Source organism: Colobus angolensis, unplaced genomic scaffold (genome assembly GCF_000951035.1).
Source record: "Colobus angolensis palliatus isolate OR3802 unplaced genomic scaffold, Cang.pa_1.0 Scaffold61, whole genome shotgun sequence".
In the NCBI taxonomy this organism is placed as follows: domain Eukaryota; kingdom Metazoa; phylum Chordata; class Mammalia; order Primates; family Cercopithecidae; genus Colobus; species Colobus angolensis.
Window position 1 is genome coordinate 4,990,728 of NW_012119710.1, and position 23,618 is coordinate 5,014,345.

Genomic DNA, 23,618 nt, shown 5'->3' on the forward strand with positions numbered 1-23,618 from the left:
AAACACAGGGAAATCTAAATTCTCTCATATACTGCTGGTGTTGGGCAAAAAAATAGGTATGACCATTATAAGCAAATTTGGCAGTACTACCAAAAGACTTAAAATGTGCATAACCTATAGACCAAAGTCTAGTTCTTAGAATTTATCCTAGAGATATAATTAAAGATTTATAGAAAGTAGCCAGGCATGGTGGTTCAAACCTGTAATCCCAGCACTTTGGGAGGCCGAGGCAGGCAGATTACTTGAGGCCAGGAGTTTGAGACCAGTCTGGCCAATATGGCAAAACCCTATCTCTATTAAAAATATAAAAATTAGCCAGTGTAGTGGCAAACATCTGTAATCCCAGCTACCAGGGAGGCTGACATGAGAACTGCTTGAGCCCAGGAGGTGGAGGCTGCAGGCTGCAGTGAGCCAAGACTGCACCACTGCACTCCAGCCTGGGCTACAGAGTAAGACTCTCAAAAAAAAAAAAAGATGTGCAGAAAATTATGGACATAAGGGAAAAACTGGCAACAAAAAGAAAAATGTTGGTGAGATTTATAAATTGGAAGAACAGAACAACCAGATTACAAAAAATACTATGTAGTTTCTTTAAATTTTACAAACAAACCAAAAAGAATTTGCATGGAAAAAAAGGTATATAGCAAAATTTAGGTAGTAATCACTGGGTAGAAAATTACACATTTTTAAAATTTTTGCTTACATATATTTTGTAAAGGTTCTACAATGAATATCTTATTACTTCTGTGTTCAGAAAAATTGACAAAAGTTATAATTTAAAAAACAAAAAACCCGAAAAAAAACAGAAGAATCTACATAGATCAAAAAGAACTTAGTAAAGGCTAAACAACCTAAGTGACTTTCAGGAAAGGTTCCCTTTTCAACTTGGTGGTCTTAAACAAATTATCTTCCCAATTTTTTTTTCTTTTTTTTTGAGATAGGGTCTCACTCTGTCATGTAGGCAGAAGTGCAGTGAGGTAATCACAGCTCACTACAGCCTCAACCTCCCAAGCTCAGGTAATTCTCCCATCTCAGCCTCTCAAGTAGCAAGGACTACAGGCTTGCTGCACCATGCCCGGCTAATTTTTGTATTTTTTGTAGAGATGAGGGTTTGCCCAGGCTAGTCTCAAACTCCTAGGCTGAAGCAACCAGCCCACTTTGGCCTCCCAAAATGCTGGGATTACAGGCATGAGCCACTACACCTGGCCTTTATCTTACTCTTGCTTGAAATTCTACCATGAGCAATGTATCTAGGTTAATAAGTTCTTTCTTTTATTTGGAGACAGTCTCGCTCTGTCACCCAAGCTGGAGTGCAGTGGTGCAATCTCACCTCACTGCAAACTCTGCCTCCTGCGTTCAAGGAATTCTCATGCCTTAGCCTCCTGAATGGCTGGGATTACAAGAGTGTGCCACCAGACCCTGCTAACTTTTTTGTTTTAACAGAGATGGAGTTTTGCTGTGTTGGCCAGGCTGGTCTCGAACTCCTGGCCTCAAGTGATCTGCCCACCTTAGCCTCCCAAAGTGCTAGGATTACAGGTGTAAGCCACTGTGCCCGGCCTGAATTAATATATTCTGACTTAAAATGTATAAGTACATTTATACATTTTAAGTCAGAATTAAAATGGGAGCCCCAAAGGACTTTTGGCTATTTACACATTAATATGAATTGGTTTAACTAGACTGCTTCCTTGATAGGCTCAAATGATATTATTGACTTAGAAAAAAAATAGGACGTCTGACTGTGGGCAGAAAAATAATTTCTTAGCATGGGACATTCAGTAGGGTGGGTGATTAGGACTATATATTAGCAACAAGAGTCTGGTGGTCTAAGAAGAACAGAACGAAAAAGAAAGCACAGAATGGAGTTAGGAGGACCACAAAGATAAACCTGCATCTCAAAACTGTGTTTAGGGTAAGCCTTGCACTGTAGAGAGTTCTTACGCCAGGTGAGGTGGCTCACGCCTGTAATCCCAGCACTTTGGGAAGCCGAGGTGGGTGGATCACCTGAGGTCAGGAGTTCAAGACCAGCCTGGCCAAAATGGCAAAATCCCGTTTCTACTAAAAATACAAAAATTAGCCAGGTGCAGAGGCACACACTTGTAATCCCAGCTACTCAGGAAGCTGCGGCAGGAGAATTGCTTGAGCTAAGGCCACCGCACTGCAGCCTGGGAGACAAAGAAAGACTGTCTCAAAAAAAAAAAAAAAGAGAGAGACAGGAAAAAAAAAAAAAGAGAGAGTTTTCTTTTTCTTCCTCCATACTAAAGGATACTCTTACCACATTCATAGTTACTAATAAAACTACATTTTGGGAGAGCCAACCTGGGATAATTTTCCACTACTACACATACAAAGGTTAAGAGTAAAGCAATCTGCTTCATATATGTTTCCTTTAATCAACTCTTAAGTTCCGGGGTACATGTGCAGGATGTGCAGGTTTGTCACGTAGGTAAACGTGTGCCATGATGGTTTGTTGCACATCAACCCATCACCTAAGTATTAGGCCCAGGATCCATAAGCTATTCTTCCTGATGTTCTCCCTCCCCACTATCCCCTCCATATATGCTCTTACTCTATAATCTCACAAGGATTACAATGCTTATTCATTCTTAATTCAAAAATATTGATAGAGCACCTCATAAGGCCAAGTTTGGGGGAATAAAGCAGTGAACCAAGACAAAAGTATCTGTGCTGGTAGGGCTGACATTTTGCTCCTAAGTGCTTGTAGGCTTATACCAGGTTTTAGATTTTACAAGTTTTCCCTCAAGCAGTACTTACAGCATCTCCAAGCCTCATTAACAGCTGCTGTAAGATCAAAAGATCTCGGCAGATCAGGAAACGAGTACTGGCAATTTTATGCACACCTCTGCACACAATATACCCTGCTGTGCTACTACCATAGAGCTGGGAAAGATTCATTCTAATATTCAAAGGTTGAGCTGTAAAAAGAAGAAAAGTGGTGTTGAATGCATCATTGTTTTCATCAAAGAGGCACATTTGTTGTTCTGTCATTTACCTGGATTGAATCCCTTTTCCATTTCCACTTCAGTTTCATAATCCATTTCCCGTATAAGGAGTCCAATTGCATGGATTGGGTTCCTAATTTCTTGCAGTTTACTACAAATATCCTCCATCCCATTTTCTCTATAAAGACAATTACAAAACTCTTATTACTACTGAGAATATGTAAGACAAGTTCTATATGTCCTATAAGCTAAATACATTATGAAACAAGAGAAGCAGATAAAGGAATGAAGATAATCACTCTGGCATACACGATACAGTCCCTCTACATAGCAAATTTCCTCTCAGTTTTTCATAAACAACACACAAAACAAATGTGAGAAGAATACTTTTGCCTTTTAGAATTTTTAGCTCAGTTAATTGTTAAAGCATATTTTATAAGTCTATTTCCAGACTTGAAGTCATGTGTTAAATTTTCTGTTAAAAGTAGAAATACGTATTTAGAATCATGGCACATCAGTTTGACTTTAAGCTACTACTTTGTACACTCTGGAACATACATTAAAATCCCAACTTCGCAGCTAAAAATGCTGAATTTCCATTAGGAAATGCACTTTACCCTAATTCTCCTTACACATCAATAGTGATCAAATCTTCCAGAATCTGCTCTGCAGCCTTTTCCAGAGACTGTAGGTTATAACAACTCATTTCCATTATGACAGACATATCCATAGTTACTGACTCTCCAATCTGCCGGAGGCATTTTATAAGACATATGACATCCCGAGCGATATCCACATCTACAAAGAAGAGAAAGTTAATTTATGTCTTAAGCCAATGACTATTGATTGATACTACATTAAAATGTTAATAATTGGGCCGGGCGCGGTGGCTCAAGCCTGTAATCCCAGCACTTTGGGAGGCCGAGATGGGCGGATCACGAGGTCAGGAGATCGAGACCATCCTGGCTCGGTGAAACCCCGTCTCTACTAAAAATACAAAAACTAGCCGGGCAAGGTGGCGGGGCGCCTGTAGTCCCAACTACTTGGGAGGCTGAGGCAGGAGAATGGCATAAACCCGGAAGGCGGAGCTTGCAGTGAGCTGAGATCCGGCCACTGCACTCCAGGCCGGTCGACAGAGCAAGACTCCGCCTCAAAAAAAAAAAAAAAAAAAATGTTAATTAAATGACAAGATATCTATCTGAGGTATCAGAGATGCTTTGGTCTCTTAAGTGTTCACTAAAATATTTGTGGTGTGGTGAAGTGACCAAGACAGGTGTGGCAATCAAAATTTTTTGTATCCATGTGAAACGAAGCATAGGGTTTATGTAGGAAGGGGATTAAATATGGACGTAACAATTACTATTACCATCAGATATGGTTGTCTCATCTTCTGTCAAAAGGTTCTCATAAGGCAGGAGATACAAATGATCCACTAAGGAGGAGGGAATAAGGAAAGACAGGTACCCCTGGGAAAACAAATTTTCCAGTTACATTTTTTTCAGTAAAAGTTTAAAGGTATAAAATAATTGAGATGTGCATCTTATCATGAGGAAACACGAGACAAACCCAAGTTGCAATACACTCTATAAAACAATAGGTATAGTCTTGGCTGGGAACAGTGGCTCACACCTGTGATCCCAGCAGTTTGGGAGGCTGAGGTGGGAGGATCATTTGACCTCAGCAGTTCAAGACCAGCCTGGGTATCATGATGAAACCCCATCTCTTTAAAAAAAAAAAAAAAAATTAGCCAAGTGTGGTGGCACGCAGCTTTAGTTCTAGCTACTAGGGAAGCTGGGGTGGGAGGATCACTTGAGCCTGGGAGGTTGAGGCTGCAGTGAGCCTTAAGAGTGCCACTGTACTCCAGCCTGGGTGACACAGCAAGATCCTTCCTCAAAAAAACAAACAAACAAAAAAACCCCAAAAAAACAAAAAACAAGCATAGTCTTCAAATAATGTCATTCTCATGAAAGACAAATGCAGATAACAGTTTGAGGTTAAGCTAAAGAGACACAGTAACTAAATATATATATTAAATTGGATCTTATGGCCGGGTGCGGTGGCTCAAGCCTGTAATTCCAGCACTTTGGGAGGCCGAGAAGGGTGGATCACGAGGTCAGGAGATCGAGACCATCCTGGTCAACACAGTGAAACCCCGTCTCTACTAAAAAATACAAAATAAACTAGCCGGGCGAGGTGGTGGGCGCCCGTAGTCCCAGCTACTCGCGAGGCTGAGGCAGGAGAACGGCGTAAACCCGGGAGGCGGAGCTTGCAGTGAGCTGAGATCCGGCCACTGCATTCCAGCCTGGGCGACAGAGCCAGACTCCGTCTCAAAAAAAAAAAAAAAAAATTGGATCTTGGACTTTTGGAGGCCGAGACGGGCGGATCACCTGAGGCCAGGAGTTTGAGACCAGCCTGGCCAACATGGCGAAACTCCATCTCCACTAAAAATACAAAATTAGCCAGGCGTGGTGGCGCATGCCTGTAATCCCAGATACTCTGGAGGCTAGGCAGGAGAATCGCCTGAACTCAGGAGGCGGAGGTTGCAGTGAGCAGAGATTGCACCACTAGACTCTAGCCTGGGAGACAGAGAAGACTCCTCTCAAAAACAAAAAAAAAAAATTGGATGCTGGATCAGGAAAAAAAATTATGGGCACAATTGGCAAAATCTGAATATAAACTCTATATATATTATATTTGGCAAAATTTGAATATAAACTGTATATTACGTCAATATCAAATAACCTGATTTTTAAATTGGGCTGTGGTTATTTAATATTCGTGTTCTTAGATACATGCTGAAATATTTAAGGATATTTAAGGATAAAGGAGCATGATATCTACAACTAACTTTTCAGCAGTTCAGGAAAAACTATGTTTAGAGAAAGAAGAAAAGCAAATGGAAGTTAACAAATGATGAATCCAGGTGAAGTGCATACAGGAATTCTTTGTGCTACTCTTGCAACTCCTACCTTAAGTTGGAAATTATTTCAATATAAAAAGTAAATAGGCCAGGTGTGGTGGCTCACACCTGTAATCCCAACACTTTGGGAGGCTGAGGCAGGTGAATCACCTAAGGTCAGGAGTTCAAGACCAGCCTGACCAATATGGTGAAACCTCATCTCTACTAAAAATACAAAAATTAGTCAGGCATGATGGCGTGCACCTGTAGTCCCAGCTACTCAGGAGGCTGAGACAGGAGAACTGCTTGAACCCCAGATGCAGAAGTTGCAGTGAGATGAGATCATGCCACTGCACTCCAGTCTGGGTGACAGAGCAAGACTCCAACTCAAAAAAAAGTAAATAAATACAATAAAATACAAAAAAAGCATAGATAATAACACAGAAAACTATTTAAATGAATGACTCACAATTTTAGGGGAAAAAATACAAATGCAAAGTCATAAAGGCTAACCGCAACATTCGGCAGACTAACATTCGGCAAGACCCACTGAACTTTTTGTTTTCTGAAGGCATTTTATTATAACAGCCACTGAACTGTCTCAAGGTCTTCTCCATGCTTCAGTTCGCTTACTTTTTTCAGCAGGCACACCATGTTTGTGTGTGGATTCAAATGTAGGGCAAGAGGATGAGAGACGGCTTCTTGATACTGAAGACAACAGGCATAGAACTTGCACCAGAATTCTTGTTGTAAATTTCGAAACTCCTCCTGGGAGAATTCATACTCTGTTACACTTCCTTGAAGCTGGCAAAGAAGAAATAAAAGAAATTAAACTTTGGATGCCATTTAGGATCTTTGTCCACAAAAAATATAATTGTCCAATATCATTATACTAAGCTACAGCCAAATGAATATTCCTTACGTATTAAAGGCCGTAGAATATGCAAATGCATATCTGATTCTCTAGTTAAAAGGTTTCAAACATTTGTACTTCCAACGAACAAGGTCAAGTGAAGAATTCCAATAATTCCTCAGTACCAATCCGCCCTATATCAAGATGGAAGGAATTCTTACTCTTTCTCTACCCAAACCTCACCTCATTTTCAACAGCTAAAGTAACTTCTTTCTTCAGTTCACTCCAGGAAAGATCCAAATTCCTCTCAGTTCCTCGGCAGAAAATCTAACATTAAAAGACATTTTAGACTTCTATATAATAGCTAAAACTGAATGAAAAATATTTCAGTTTCGAAGACATGGAGGCAATGTAAAACTATATGATAGAGATCTGGCATACCTGGAACACACATCACCTGAGAGAAAGTGAAGAAACTGGGTGTATTTAGTCTGGAGAAAGATGACCTGGAAAGATTCTTAAAATACTTGAAGGGTTGATTTATAGAAGAGAGGCTTCCTTTTCAATGATACAGTTTGGGAATAATAACTCCCACAAGAGGTAGTGAGACAGTGGTCAGTGGAGGTAGAGACAATTAAAGGCTGAATTAACTATCACAAAAGCCTCAGAAGGCATTTCTGTTTTATGTGGGAGGTCAGACTAGAAGATTCTAATATAACTTTCAATTATATGAGTTATTGTATTTTAAATCCATCCATGAAGCTAAGTAGTAATTTAAAGAAGCCTATGCAAGCTGGGTGCAGTGGCTCATGCCTGTCATCCCAGCCCTTTGGGAGGCCAAGGCAGGTGGATCACCTGAGGCCAGGAGTTCGAGACAAGCCTGGCCAATATGACGAAACCTTGTCTCTACTAAAAACTACAAAAATTAGTGGGGTGTGGTGGCATGCGTCTGTAGTCCCAGCTACTCGAGAGGTTGAGGCAGGAAAATCACTTGAACCCAGGAGGTGGAGGTTGCAGTGAGCCAAGATTGTGCCACTGTACTCCAGCCCGGGCAAGAGAGCGAGACTCTGCCTCAAAGAAAGAAAAAAAAAAGTCTATGTAACTTTTTTGTTGTTTTAAAAGAGATGGGAATCTTGCCATGTTACCCAGGCTGGTCTTGAACTCCTGAGCTCAAGCAAATCACCCCCTTGGCCTTCCAAAGTGCTGAGATTACAGGTATGAGCCACTGCATCCGGCCAGAAGCCTTCGCAACCTTAAAAAACCCTTTCTGTTTTTTTTCTTTCTTAAAGACAGGGTCTCACTCTGTTTCCCAGGCTGGAAGGCAGGGGCATGATCAAGGCTCACTGCATCCTCTACCTCCTGGGCTAAAGCTGTCCTCCAACCTAGGGCTCCTGAGTAGCTGGGACCACTGGTGCATGCCACTTGGCTATTTTTCTTTCTTTTTTTTTTTTTTTTTAGAGATAGGGTCTCCCTCTGTTGCCTAGGCTGCTCTCAAACTCCTGGGCTCAAGTGATCTTCCTGCTTCAGTCTCCCAAAGTTTTGGGATTATAGGTGTGAGTCACCACTGTTGGCCAAAGAATCTTTTTGTAAAGCACTGGGCTTCTCTTATACTATGAATTTGAAGCTAAAAGCCTTTCTTTTTTTTTTTTTTTTTGAGACGGAGTCTCACTCTGCCACCAGGCTGGAGTGTAGTGGTGCAATCTTGGCTCACTGCAACCTCTGCCTCCTGGGTTCAAGAGATTCTCCTGCTTCAGCCTCCTGAGTAGCTGGGACTACAGGCACACGCCACCACGCCCGGCTAATTTTTGTATTTTTAGTAGAGACGGGGTTTCACCATGTTGGCCAGGATGGTCTCAATCTCTTGACCTCGTGATCCACCTGCCTTGGCCTCCCAAAGTGCTGGGATTACAGGCGTGAGCCACCGCGCCCGGCCAAGAGTTTCTTGAATTTGAACTAAGTCAGACCTTCATTGTCCTAATAAAAAGGTTAGAACAGTATAACCAAAACTAAACAAAAAAGCACTTTAAGTATGCAGTGTAGTATGGTATCTTTTTACAATACTGTAGGTAGAGGTTTCTCTTTTTAACTCCAGCATGTGTCATGCTGGGATTATTGGGAAAGTGGTCCCCTCCCAACCTCTCCACCAGGAATATTATATTTAATGGAAAGAACATTAAAAAAATTATAAAAGTATTTACAAACACACATATGTAGAAATACAGAAGTACACTCAGTGTTTAACATATGCAAAAACTTAGTAGTAATTATTAATTATATAATACATAATAAAATAAGAAATAGTCTTAAACAAACAGTAAATATGTTTTTACTGACCTGTAAAGCCTTACATAAAGCTTCATTTGTGAATTGTCCTGGTGTAAAAAGACTTTGCAGATACATCTCCTGTTAGAACATTAAAACAAAAGTTACTATCGTCCTAAACAAAATTTGGAAGTCACCACATAACACCAAATTCACGCATAACACCAAAGTTTGAGTTTCTACTATATGAACATTGCCATTTTGCCCTTCTATAGGTGGGCAATAACAGTAATGCAGTTCCATGTTTTCACACTGGAAGTGAAGACTGCAATGTCTTTGAGTCAACTAGAGGTACTATACTTAAAATGGTGTGTTCCTCACAGAGAGCTTCATTGGGTTTCAGCAGAAAACAAGCTTTGTCAAATGCCAATCTTAAATAGAAGAAGCAAATCTAGTTTATTGCTGAGATACATTGGTAAGAGAACAAGTAAACGAAGCTGGTTTCTACACCATCTATGGTATTCATAAAATGAATACCAACAGTATTCATTTTATGACTCACATGTAAAAGAAATGGAACCAGTAATAATAGGTATTATATGCAAACAAAACAAACAGCAATAAACTCTCACAAGTAGGGAAATGAAGTAGAGAGAACATGGAAAAACCTCATACTGCCTAATGATTTTGACCAACTCTCCTAAACCAGATTTGCCCCCAAGTAGTAATTCTCTCTAACAGTCATTCAAGTTTCCTTCCTTCTACTGAGCTTTTGATAGATGATAAAATGACCGAAATGAAGGAGAAAAACAAGAATTTTAGTAATCAGCATATAAAGCCAAGTGCCAGTAGTTAACTGGAACAATAAATAACTACCACCAACAAACTCTTGGGATTAAAAATGTAGTAACTGAAATTCAATTTAAGATTTTTAAAGTATGGTTTCTACTCCTGCAAACAGTCATTGTTTCAGATCCCAAGCCCATAATCTTTAACGTCATTTTAACACTAAGGCATCAACTGAAAACTTTTTTATTTATCCTGAGGGTGTCCCTTAAACATGCAGAAATTTGGCTGGGCACAGTGGCTCACGCCTGTAATCCCAGCACTTTGGGAGGCTGAGGTGGGCGGATCACCTAAGGTCAGGAGTTCGAGACCAGACTGGCCAACATGGTGAAACTCCATCTCTACAAAAGTACAAAAATTAGCTGGGTGTGGTGGTGCGTGACTGTAGCCCCAGCTACTCGGGAGGCTGAGGCAGAATTGCTTGAACCTGGGAGGTGGAGGTTGCAGTGAGCCGAGATCATGCCACTGCACTCCAGCCTGGGCCACAGAGTGAGATTCTGTCTCAAAACAAACAAACAAACAGATCAAGGTAAATCATTCCCTTATATAACATTTGAGCATTTACTTACTCTGGGGTCTTGATCATCTCTGATGACAATCTCTTCCTCTGGCAGAGGCTGCATAAAAACTGGATTCCACTGACCTGCAACATTACTAGAGACAAAAAAGTCCACCAGTTTATATAGAAATGATCACTAAAAATGAAATGCATGCTGTTGGCAGTATCTGGGCAGGAAGGACCCCATCACGGAACCCCTGCAATGACTGCTTGATTCTACTAAAAACATTTTTTTTTAAATAAGAAATAAACATCTTTAGCAGAGCCTAGTTTTTATACAAGTTTTCTTACTAAGTTTTAATAAGTACCTTCCTAAAATTGAAACTCTTTGTTTCAGATGCCAAGTCTATAATCTTTAATGTCATTTTAACACTAAGACATCAAATACAAAGACTAGTTAACTTTTATTCTGCATTTACTATTTGCTAGATATTACGCTAGATCCAGTTTTAGACATTATTCATGTATGCCTTACAATTCTTTCAAGGATATAGTACTCCCATTTCACAGATGTAGAGAGTGAGGCTGAGGGTTTATCACAGTTGGTAAGTTGCACAACTAGGATTCCAACCCTGCTCCAACTCTGCAGCCTGTGCTTTCTGACTACTTTGTTCAAATGCCATCGATAAGGAGTACTTTTTTCTCTTCTGAGGTATGGCTTGAGGTCAACCTGAGGGGGGCAATCATTCCCAGAATTCTACCTTAGGCTCTAGGGTTATCACAGACCCAGAGGGTTCAATTAGTTCAGTGGTCCTCAAGCTCTGTCCCAAGGGATCCTCTACAGGTGTTTCAGGGGTTAGACAAGTGTTTGCTTCAAAAGGGTTTTTTATTTTTTGCCAGTCAAATTTAGCAGTGGAGGGCTGTATACCAACTTTAGTGACACTAACGTAAAGTTCTGACAATCCATTATCATGGGACCAGCCAAAAATTGTTTTGTAAAATGTATTTTTAACTACCTAAAGTTTGCAAACTAATATCATGTATATTAAAAAATATTAGATACCAAATATATCTAATATTAGATATAATCAACATTAAATTGTGTTATAATTTCATACACATAAAAAAAAAGTACACATTCATAGCTCACTGAAGCCTGAACTCTGAGGCTCAAGCAATCCTCCTGCCTCAGTCTAAGGTGCAACGTGCCACCACACTTGGCTAGTTTATTTATTTATTTGTTTTTGAGATGGAGTATTGCTTGGTTGCCCAGGCTGGAGTGAATGGCACGACTTTGGCTCACTGCAACCTCCGTCTCCTGGGTTCAAGAGATTCTCCTGCCTCAGCCTCCTGAGTAGCTGGGATTATAGGCACATGCCACCATGCCCGGCTAATTTTTGTATTTTTAGTAGAGATGGGGTTTCATCATGTTGGCCAGGCTGGTCTCAAACTTCCAACTTCGTGATCTGCCCACTTCGGCCTTCCAAAGTGCTGGGATTACAGGGATGATCCACCGCACCTGGCCGCTATTTTTTATAGAGACATGGTCTTGCTATGTTGCCCGGACAGGTCTTGAACCATGGCCTCAGGCAATCCTCCCACCTTAGCCTCACAAAGTGCTTGGATTACAGGTAGGAGCTGCTATGCCCGGTCCTGTTTTAAAGTGCAGTGAGAAGCACTGCACTTGTCCAATCTATTTCTCATCTCATGATGAGAAAATTGAAAACACAAAGGCTATAGTGTCCTAACGAAGTTGCAGGAATCAGGAATAGTCTTTGCTTAGAAACAAAGAAAACTCCCAGATTAGAGGTATTTTGGATATGTGCTATCTCTCCCAAGAAATATGGCATTTTATCTTAGTCCAACCCCAAAAAATCTCATTTTGTCCTAAAACAAAAATGTAAAAAACAACACAAAATGCACAAGAGGTATTTCAGGAAGACAGTAACAAGAGGAAAACCCAGGACTGAATTATTCAAATGAAAACCCTTAACTTCATTCTACATAAAAAGCTCTCGTCTTTTTTTTTTGAGACAGTCTTACTCTGTCGCCCAGGCTGGAGTACAGTGGAGTGATGTTGGCTCACTGCAATCTCTGCCTCCTGGGTTCAAGCAATTCTCATGCCACAGCCTCGCCTCCTGAGTAGCTGGGATTATAGGCACCTGCCACCATGCCCAACTAATTTTTTGTGTTTTTAGTAGAGACGGGGCTTCACCATGTTGCCCAGCCTGGTCTTGAACTCCTGAGCTTAACTGATTTGCCTGCCTCGGCCTCTCAAAGTGTTAGGATTACAGGCATGAGACACCATGCCCGGCCTCTCTTGTCTTCTTAGCATGAAATTGTTTGGGGTGAGGTAGGACGACAGAATTAAGTGACCCATACTGTTCAAAGTTGATGTATTTCACAATTGTTTGGTTCTCAGCATCATGCCACAGGGCCCAGATATCCGTGGAAGTTAAGGCAAAGTCAATCAGTGTCTCCTAGGAGGAAATGTGGGAAAAAAGGGATAAAATAAGAAAGAAAGCAGTAGTTCATGGTGACTTACTTTTTCATCTGCAGGAGAGGTAAATGCATGAAAACCAAACATGGTACCACATGAATTTGGTAAAGTCTAAATGAAATTTTGTTTCATACATCATGAAATTATTCCATTTTAAGACTACAATCCCATTACACCATAACAGAGTTAGCCAATACTTCTTTTTCTTGTACTTATGTGATATGCAAAGGATGAATCAACCTACCTGAGAAGTGAACAGTGAAGAAATGTGATCTAGACTATAGCGGTTACTCTCAGTGCTCACCAACTGGAAAACGCAGAACTGTTAAAACACAAGATAATCATTTATTACCTGAAATAATCAACATGTTACTTTTCGAAGCAAGGGCTATTAGCATTCAGAAACCTTTAAAAAAAAATTTTTTTAATGGAGTCTTGCTCTGTACCCCAGGCTGGAGTACAATGGCATGATCTTGGCTCACTGCAACCTCCGCCTCCCAAGTTCAAGCTATTCTCCTGCCTCAGCCTCCCGAATAGCTGGGATTACAGGTGCCTGCCACCATGAACGGCTAATTTTTATATAGTTAGTAGAGACGGGGTTTCACCGTGTTGGCCAGGCTGGTCTCAAACTCCTGACCTCAAGTGACCCATCCGCCTCGGTCTCCCAAACTGTTGAGATTACAGGCGTGAGCCATGCAGCCTAATTTGTGTATTTTTAGTAGAAGACAGGGTTTTATCATGTTGGCCAGGTTGGTCTCGAACTCCAGACCTCAGGTGATCTGCCCACCCTAGCCTCCTAAAGTGCTAGGATTACAGGCATGAGCCACTAAGCCCAGCCTAAATTAACTGTTTTTATAAAGAAAATTTACTGTAAATTGTTAAGAGTGATGATGACCCTTTACTTACATGCAGCTGTTCACAAAGAAGTATTAAAGAAAAATAAGTAGCAAAATTCCCTTTTAAGAAAAACAGTGTATGAATTATGAAAAACAGTATGTAGTGCTTATATCCATTCTAGCCTGAACCTATGTTTTACAACCTACAAATCTCAATCCATTCATGGGACATGAAATCAATTTAGCAGGTCTCAAACAGCATTAAACAGACAAACAGACAAACAAACAAACAAACAAACAAAAACCCAACAGTCCAGGCTGGTCTTAAATTCCTGAACTCAAATGATCCTCCTGCATCAGCCCCCTGAGTAGCTGGAACTATACATGTGCACCATCAGGCCCAGCTGAAAATGAGTTCTTTTTAAGAAAAAAGAAATAAAATACTACGAGTTCACTATAATCTGAATAGGCTAACAGTGTTACATAGCTGTCAAAAAAGTTATTCTGATTTTAGGCTTCAATGAAGAATCATAATACTCAAAACAAAGGAAATAATAGCTCTGCTCGATTTGACACACTCCTGAACTACTACATTCATTCCAGATCTGACCTTTAGAGCAGTGGTTCTCAATATGTGGTCCACAGATTCCTAGAGGTCCCTGAGACCATTTCAGGGTGTCAGTGAGGTAAAAACGCTTTCCTTTTTTTTTTTTAAGACTGTCACTCAGGCTGGAGTGCTATGGCACAATCTCCACTCAGCGCAACATCTGCCTGCTGGGTTCAAGCAATTCTCCTGCATCAGTCTCCTGAGTAGCTGGGATTAATGATGCCCACCACCATGCTTGGCTAATTTTTGTATTTTTAGTACAGTCGGGGTTTCACCATGTTGGCCAGGCTGGTCTCAAACTCCTGACCTCAGGTGATCTGCCCTCCTTGGCCTCCCAAAGTGCTGGGATTACAGGTGTGAGCCACTGCACCTGGCCCCAAACCCTCTGCATAATAATACTACATCATTTGCTTTTTCACTTTGTTGATATTTGGATCAATGATGCAAAACCAATGGTGGGTAAAATTAATGGTGTCTTAACATAAATCAAGGCAGTGGGACCAAACTGAATACCCTTTCAAGAGAAAAACACTCAAGAAACTAGGAGTAAAGAGGAAGCTCCTCAACATGACATAAAGGGCACTTATTAAAAATTCAGGCTGGGCACTGTGGCTCACACCTGTAATCCCAGCACGTTGGGAGGCTGAGGTGGGTGGATTCCTTGAGCTCAAGAGTTTGAGATCAGGCAACATGGTGAAACCCCGTCTCTATCAAAAATACAAAAAAATTAAACATGTATGGTGGCACATGCCTGTGGTCCCAGCTACTTGGGAGGCTGAGGTAGGAGGATTGCTTGAGCCTGAGAGGTGGAGGTTGCAGTGAGCTGAGATCACGCCACTGAACTCCAACTTGGGTGACAGTGAGACACTGTCTAAAAAAAAAAAAAATTCACAGATTACTGTTGCATCACGATGAAAAAAAGAAAAATTCACAGCTAACATTATACTTAATGATGAAATACTGATAACTTCTCCCTTAGCAATAAAAATCAGGAATGAGGTAAAGATGCACAGCATGGCCAACACCGTGAAACCTCATCTCTACCAAAAAACAATACACAAATTAGCTGGGCATGGTGGCACATGCCTGTAGTACCAGCAACTCTACTCAGAAGGCTGAGGTGGGAGAATCGCTTGAACCAGGAGGTTGCAATGAGCTGAGAGTGCGCCACTGTGCTCCAGCCTGAGTGACAGAGTGAAACTCTGTTTCAAAAAAAAAAAAAAAAGACGTAGGTTCTTGCCACTTCTATTCAACACTGTACTGGAGGATCTAGCCAGGACAATTACCACCCACCTCCATCCAAAATAATTTTTAAAAACCCCACAAGAAAGAAGGAAAAGAAAAGAAAAGAAAGAAAACGCATCTAGATTAGAAAGGAAGTAACAAAACTAACTTTTTTGTGAGACAGGGTTCTGCTCTGTTGCCCAGGTTGAAGTGCAGTGAGGCAATCAGGAACACTGCAGCCTCAACCTTCCAGGCTCAAGTGATCCTCCCATCTCAGCCCCTCAAGTAGCTGGGACTATAGGAATGAGCTACCACGCTCAGCTAATTTTTGCTATTTTGTAGAGACAGGGTTTCGCCATGTTGCCCAGGCTGGTCTGGAACTCCTGAGCTCAAACAATCTGCCCACCTCAGTCTCCCAAAATGCTGGGATTACAGGTGTGAACCATTGTAATCAAAAGTTTAGTTGCAAATGACATTATCTTGTATAAAGAAAATCCTAAGGAATCCACTAAAAATCTATCAGAACTAATAAATGAGCTCAGCAAGGTTGCAAGATACAATTATGAATATACAAAAATCAACTGTATTTCTGTAAACTTCCAGTGAGCACTCTGAAAATGAAATTAAGAAAATAATTTCATTTATAATAGTATCAAGAAAATTTCACTTACAATAGCATCAAAAAGAATCAAATATTTAAGACGAAATTGAACAAAAGTATAAAACTCATATTCTGAAAACTAAAGCATCCCATGTTCATGGATCAGAAGACTTAATATTGCTAAGATGGCAATATTTTATAATATCATCTATAGAGGCAACACAATTTTTATCAGAATCTCAGCTGACTCCTTTGTAGAAACTGACAAGCTGATTCTAAAACTCATATGGAATTAAATGGGACCCAGAATAGCCAAAACAATCTTGAAAAAGAAGGACAAAGTAAGAGGGCTCATACTTCCTGGTGTCAAAATTTCCTACAAAGCAAGAGTAATCAAGACAGTGTGGCACCGGCACAAGGTCAGATATATAGATCAATGGAACAGAATTGAGAGTCTAGAAATAAAACCATGTGTCTAAGGTCACATGATTTTGAGAAGGGTGTCAAGACCATTCAATGTGTTAAGTACTATCTTTTCAACAAATGGTGCTGAGAAAACTGGATATCTAAAAGCAAAAGAATGAAGTTGAATGCTTACCTCACACTATTAAAAAAAACCCCACAAAACTAAAAAATGAATCAAAGTCCTAACGGACTTTAGGATATAAAAGCTAAAAGTATAAAACTCTGAGAAGAAAACATAAGAGTAAATCATTATGACCTCAGATTTAGCAAAGGATTCTTAAGTTATGGCACTATGAACAAAAGCAACCAAAGAAAAAATAGATAATATGGACTTTATCAAAATGAAAAATGTGTGCTTCATGGGACACCATCAAGAAAGTGAAAAGACAGCTCACATGGTAGAAAACACTACTTGCAAATCATAAATCTGATTAGAGATTTAGATCCAGAATAATATAGTTACAGACTATATAATGATGCTTTGGCATATGGACCACATATACAATGGTGACTCCATAAGATTAAGTTTATAATACCATTTTTTTTGTTTGTTTTTGAGACAGAATCTTGCTCCATTGCCCAGGCTGGATGGCGCGATCCCAGCTCACTGCAACCTTGGCCTCCGGGTTTCAAACAATTTTCATGCCTCAGCCTCACAAGTAGCTGGGGTTACAGGCACAGGCCACCATGCCCAGCTAATGTTTTATAATTTTAGTAGAGATGGGATTTGACTATATTGGCCAGGCTGGTCTTGAATTCCTGGCCTCAAGTGATCTGCCCACCTTGGCCTTCCAAAGTGCTAGGACTACAGGCATGAGCCACCACGCCAGCCTGTTTACAGAATTCTTACAATTTAATAACAAAAAAGACAAATAAACCAATTAAAAAATGGGCAAATGAGAAGATTGAAGCTGGATCCCTTCCTTACACGATATACAAAAATCAACTCAAGATGGATGAAAAACTTAAATGTAACACCCAAAACTATAAAAACCCTGGAAGACAACCGTAGGCAATCCCATCCTGAACACATGAATGGGCAAAGATTTCATGACGAAGACACCAAAAGCAATCTCAACAAAAGCAAAATTTGACAAGTGGGATCTAATTAAACTTGAAAGATTCTGCACAGCAAAAGAAACTTTCAACAGAGTAAACAGACAACCTACAGAATGGGAGAAAATATTTGCAAACCATGCATCTGATGAAGGTCTGATTTCCAACCTCTATAAGGAACTTAAATTTACAAATGAAAGGCAAACAACTTCGTTAAAAAGTGGGCAAAGGACATGAACAGACACTTCAAAAGAAGCTGAATGCCGCTAACAAGCATAGGAAAAAAGTTGACTATCACTGATCATTAGAGAAATACAAATCAAAACCACAATGAGATACCATCTCACAGCAGTCAGAATGGCTATTAAAAAGTCAAAAAATAACAGATGCTGGCGAGGTTGCAGAGAAAAGGGAACATTTATACAATGTTGGTGGGACTGTAAATTACTTCAACCATTGTGGAAAGCAGTGTGGTGATTCCTCTAAGAACTAAAAACAGAACTACCATTAGACTCAGCAATCCCATTACTGGGTATATAACCCAAAGGAATACAAATCATTCTACCATAAAGACAAATGCAGCCGGGCGCAGTGGCTCAAGCCTGTAATCCCAGCACTTTGGGAGGCCGAGATGGGCGGATCACGAGGTCAGGAGATTGAGACCATCCTGGCTAACAACTAAAAAATACAAAAAACTAGCCGGGCGAGGTGGCGGGCGCCTGTAGTCCCAGCTACTCGGGAGGCTGAGGCAGGAGAATAGCGTAAACCCGGGAGGCGGAGCTTGCAGTGAGCTGAGACCGGGTCACTGCACTCCAGCCCGGGTGACAGAGCGAGACTCTGTCTCAAAAAAAAAAAAAAAAAAAGACAAATGCAAATGAATGTTCATTACAGCACCATTCACAATAGCAAAGACATAGAATCAACGTAAATGCCCATCAACGACGGACTGGATAAAACGTGGTACATATACATCATGGAATATATGCAGCCACAAAAAAGAATGAGATCATGTCTTTTGTGGAAACATGGATGGAGGTGGAGGTCATTATCCTCAGCAAAACAATGCAGGAACAGAAAACCAAATACCACATGTTCTCACTTATAAATGGGAGCTAAATGATGAGAACTTATGAACACGAAGAAGGAAACAACAGACATTAGGGTCTACTTGAGGGTGGAGGTTGGGAGGAGGGAGAGGAGCAGAAGAGATAGCTATTAGGTGCTGGGCTTAATTCCTGGGTGATGAGATAATCTGTACAACAAAGCCCCATGACATGAGTTCGCCTATGTAACAAAGCTTCACATGTACCCTCAAACCTAAAACAAAAGTTAAAGGAAAACTGGGGAGGCAGGCGTGGTGGCTCATGCCTGTAATACCAGCACTTTGGGAGGCTGAGGCTGGCGGATCACCTGAGGTCAGGAGTTCAAGACCAGCCTGGCCAACATGGTGAAACCCCGTCTCTACAAAAACACAAAAATTAGCCAGGCATGATGGCGTGAGCCTGTAATCCCAGCTACTTGGGGGGCTGAGGCGGGAGAATCGCTTGAACCTGGGAGGCGGAGGTTGCAGTGAGCCGAGATCACGCCACTGCACTCCAGCCTGGTCGACACAGCAATGTTCCATCTCAACAACAACAACAACAACAACAAAGGCAAATGATCTGAATAAACATTTCTCCAAGGAAGATACACAAATAACCAATACGCACTAAAAAGATGCTTGGCATCATTAGTTATCAGGAAATTTAAACAAAAACCATAATGAGATAATACTTCATACCCACTAGGATGTCTAGAATTAAAAAGTCAGACAATAACAAGTGTTGACAAGTATATAGCAGCAGTATTCATAATAGATAAAAGGTAGAAACAACAAAAATGTCCAACACAAATGAATAAATAAATGGTAGTATACAACTGAAAATTATTCAGCCATAAAAGGAATTGAAACCACATTTGCAAAAATCATAACAGTGAGAAAATTATGACAATGAAAGAGATCTGGGCCAGGCGCTGTGGCTCACACCTGAAATCCCAGCATTTTGGGAGGCTGAGGCAGGCGGATTACCTGAGATCACGAGAGACCAGCCTGGCCAACATGGCAAAACCCCACCTCTACTAAAAAAATACAAAAAATTAGCCAGGCATGGTGGCATGCACCTGTAACCCCAGCTACTTGGGAGGCTGCATCAGGTGAACTGCTTAAACATGGGAGGCAGAGGGTGCAGCAAGCTGAGATGGCGCCACTGCATTCTAGCCTGAGCGACCAAGCAAGACTCTCTCTCTCAAAAAATATATATATACAGTAAGAGAGAGATCTGATCTAACAAATTCCATCTTTTTATTTTTTATTTTTAATTTTTGAGACAGAATCTCGCTCCATCACCAGGCTGGAGTGCAGTGGTGCGATCTCGACTCACTGCAACCTCCACCTCCCAGGTTCAAGCGATTCTCCTGCCTCAGCCTCCTGAGTAGCTGGGACTACAAGCACGTGCCACCACACCCAGCTAATTTTTGTATTTTTAATAGAGATGGGGTTTCACCATATTGGCCAGGAGGGTCTCGATCTCCTGACCTCATGATCCGCCTGCCTTGGCCTCCCAAAGTGTTAGGATTACAGGCGTGAGCCACTGAGCTGGCCCACAAATTCCATCTTGTCTTTAATCTCCAAACTGCCTCTGGTCATTCCTGAGCGTGGGCAAAGCTCACTTTGGGAGAAATTTAGTTTACAGTTTAAATAATAATAGCCCTTCCCCAAAACCAAACCACCTTGGTAAAACAAATGAAAGGTCACCAGGTTAGGAAGATGAGAGGGGCCCGAGTTCATAGTTAAATGATTACCAGTCATTATTCCGGAGGTCATGAGATTTGCAACTTCCCCAATTACTTCCGTAAATAACAACACCATTGTAGCACCTTACACTGGCCTTTTAAAATATGTTTTTGGTGTTTTACATTTCTGGCCCTAGCCAGATGAGCAACTCTTCTGTGGCCCTGACCCAGAAGCAGACTTAGCGCATAGGATGGTTTTCCACACTCCTACAATTGCAACTCCAACCAGTCAGCTGCACTCACTGCCTAGCCCTGCCTGCCAAACTGTCTTTGAAAAACCTGAGCCTCTAAATGTTCGGGGGGCTGATTTGAGTAACAGTAAAACTCCGGTCTCCCTTTTAGCTGGCTCTACGTGTATTAAACTCTCTCTATTCCAATTACTGTCTCTATTCCAATTACTCTCTCTATTCCAATTACTGATAAATCAGCTCTATGTATTGGGCAGTTACAGAATGAAGTGCTGACAACACATGCTACATGGATGAACCTTAAAAATATTAAGCTAAGTGAAAGAAGCCAGTCACAGAAAACCACTTATATGATTCCACTGACATAATATGACCAGAATAAGTAATGTTATAGAGACAGAAAATAGATTAGCAGTTGTGCAGAGCTGGGAAGAGATGGGGGAAGGGAAGAATGATAGCTAAGGGTATGGGGTTTCCTTTTGAGGTGATGGAAATGTTCTAAAGTTGACTATGGTAATGGTTGCTCATATCTGTGGATATACTAAAACTCATTGAATTGTATACTTTAAATGGGTGAGTGAATTACATCTCAAGAAAGCTGTTTAAATAAATGAACAGGCTGGGCGTGGTGGCTCATGCCTGTAATCCCAGCACGTTGGGAGGCCGAGGCAGGTGAATCACCTGAGGTCAGGAGTTCGAGACCAGACTGGCCAACATGGTTAAACCCCATCTCTATTAAAAATACAAAAAATTAGCCAGGCATGGTGGCAGGTACCTGTAATCCCAGCTACTCTGGAGGTTGACGCAGGAGAATCGCTTGAACTCGGGAGGCAGAGGTTGCAGTGAGTTGAGGTCACACCACTGCACTCCAGCCTGGGTGACCAGAGCGCGAAACTCCATCACAAAAGAAAAAAAAAAAAGAATAAAGTGAACCTGTCATTTCAGGCAAAACAAATGACGGTATTTCTTGCCAATGATATATTTCAAGTTTCAAAGTGAAAACTATAATTTCAGAAAACTTTGTATCCACTAACATGAACTCCAGAGCTTCTCAATATTTAAAAGGCTCTTCTGAGAGATCATTAATGATAATAATTGTGCAGAAAGGGTTAACATAGCAGGCCTGAGGCTGCTCTCCTTAGAAAGGCTTACTTGTACTCTGGGAGGCCGAGGCAGGCAGATCACAAGGTCAGGAGTTCAAGATTAGCCTGGCCAATATTGTGAAACCCTGTGCCTACTAAAAATGCAAAAATTAGCTGGGTGCGGTGGCGGGCACCTGTAGTCCCAGTTACTTGGGAGGCTGAGTCAGGAGAATTGCTTGAACCCGGGAAGAGGAGGTTGCAGTGGGCTGAGATCGCACCACTGCAATCCAGCCTGGGGGACAGAGCAAGACTCCGTCTCAAAAAAAAAAAAAAAAAAAAAACAAGAAAAGGAAAAGAAAGGCTTGCTTGCAAAGTTGGCAGTGTTCTCATGGTTCCCTAACTGGTAAGAATGGTTTACTGTGCCTAGACTGTTTGCACAAACAATGCAGTTTATGCAGAATATTTGTTGTTTTCCATCCAGGAGACTGGAAATTTGGTACATGCTAGGCAGAGGGTCCCTATATGACCAGTCCCCAATAACAATCTTGGGCACTGTGCCTCTAGCGAGCTTTCCTGGGAAACAACATTTTACACATGTCATCACAATTGAGTGCTGGAAGAATTAAGCACGTCCTGTGAGACTCTACTGGGAGAGGACTCTTCGACGATTGTGTCTGGCCTCAGACTTCACTCCATGTGCCTTTTCCCTTTACTGACTTTGCTTTGTTATCTTTTCACTGTAATACATCTTAGCTGTCAGCACAACTACATACTGAGCCCTATGAGTCCTTTCAGAGTATTACTGGACATGGAGGTGAGGTGGTCTTGGGGACTGCTCCCCAAAACAGTAATTTAGGTATTGCATAATAAAACGTGCCAACCCACATCCAGCCAGTTTTAATTTCTAATAAGGTAAATATCCATAGATATAACCCACATAAACAAAAGCTCTTTGCAGTTCTCGGTAAGAGTTTAATAGGGTCCCGAGACCAAAAGTTTGAGAACCACTATTTTAGTTTGACAAACTAATTATAACATGTCGAGGAGACTGATCAACAGGATGTTACATGAGTAACAATGGAAGGAACTAAGGAAGTTAGAGCAGGGTCAATTCTCCTACCACCTACAACCTACACACAGAGAAGAGCCTACTTAGGGGAGATAGATAGGTATGTTCAAACAGTTCAAGGGTTGTCCTCCAGAAGAGAGAATAGAACAATTATGTGCAATCAGGAGAAATGTCTTGATAGAATGATACTTTTGGGCCACAATATTAGGAAAAAACTGCAAGAATGAGCTCTTCCTCTTCCCTTCCATTCTGTTCCTGAGCAATCCAGTCCAAAAACCAATAGGTACCTAGAGCAAGGTAGATATCCTTGCTGGCCAGAAGGTAAGGGTCGGGGACCTGGGGGGGTTGGGCTTCGGCATAGGGAGGTTGTTCTTCAGTCTGAACAGGCTGAAGGGAACATCGGTGCAGGCATGTCCCAGTGCAGGAGTGAGAACACTAGTGAGTGGGAAGGGCATGTGTGCAGGGGTGATATGGCCGGGTGTGATGAGGCAAGAGCCTAGGGACGTAAGAAGAGTGTCCACATTTGGGACTGCCTGACTTCAGGGGGAGGAGCAGCAACAGTTTGAGGGCTTCCACGTGGACAGAAAGCTTGGTGCAGGGTGGAAACTCAGGTTGGGTGAGGAGGAGGTCCACTGCATGGGGGCAGTCTGGTGGTCTCAGGGCCCAAATAGGGTAAGGAGGACATCCACATTGGAGAAGCAGTGTGGAGTGGGCTATGAGAGCCCAACAGAAGTGAGAAGGGCATCCGGGAAGGGAAGTGACCTAGCATGGGGCCTCAGTGGGGGAATCAGAGCCCCTGCATAGTAATGGAGACAGAGCCTACCTCACTGAGCTGT

At 41.5% G+C, this 23,618-nt stretch overlaps 1 protein-coding gene across 1 annotated transcript in view; it reads right to left on the reverse strand.

Annotated features, from left to right (window-relative positions):
• NUP160 (nucleoporin 160kDa) overlaps positions 1–23,618 on the reverse strand; it is a 73,074-nt gene that overhangs the window by 32,965 nt on the left and 16,491 nt on the right. The window contains exons 8-18 of the mRNA XM_011963561.1: positions 13,067–13,144; positions 12,705–12,802; positions 10,393–10,477; positions 9,050–9,118; positions 6,959–7,042; positions 6,496–6,666; positions 4,330–4,429; positions 3,596–3,761; positions 3,014–3,141; positions 2,776–2,936; positions 743–744 (exon numbers count right to left, since the gene is read on the reverse strand). Of these exons, the coding sequence (XP_011818951.1) occupies positions 743–744; positions 2,776–2,936; positions 3,014–3,141; positions 3,596–3,761; positions 4,330–4,429; positions 6,496–6,666; positions 6,959–7,042; positions 9,050–9,118; positions 10,393–10,477; positions 12,705–12,802; positions 13,067–13,144 (1,142 nt within the window). The remainder of the gene's footprint in view (positions 1–742; positions 745–2,775; positions 2,937–3,013; positions 3,142–3,595; positions 3,762–4,329; positions 4,430–6,495; positions 6,667–6,958; positions 7,043–9,049; positions 9,119–10,392; positions 10,478–12,704; positions 12,803–13,066; positions 13,145–23,618) is intronic.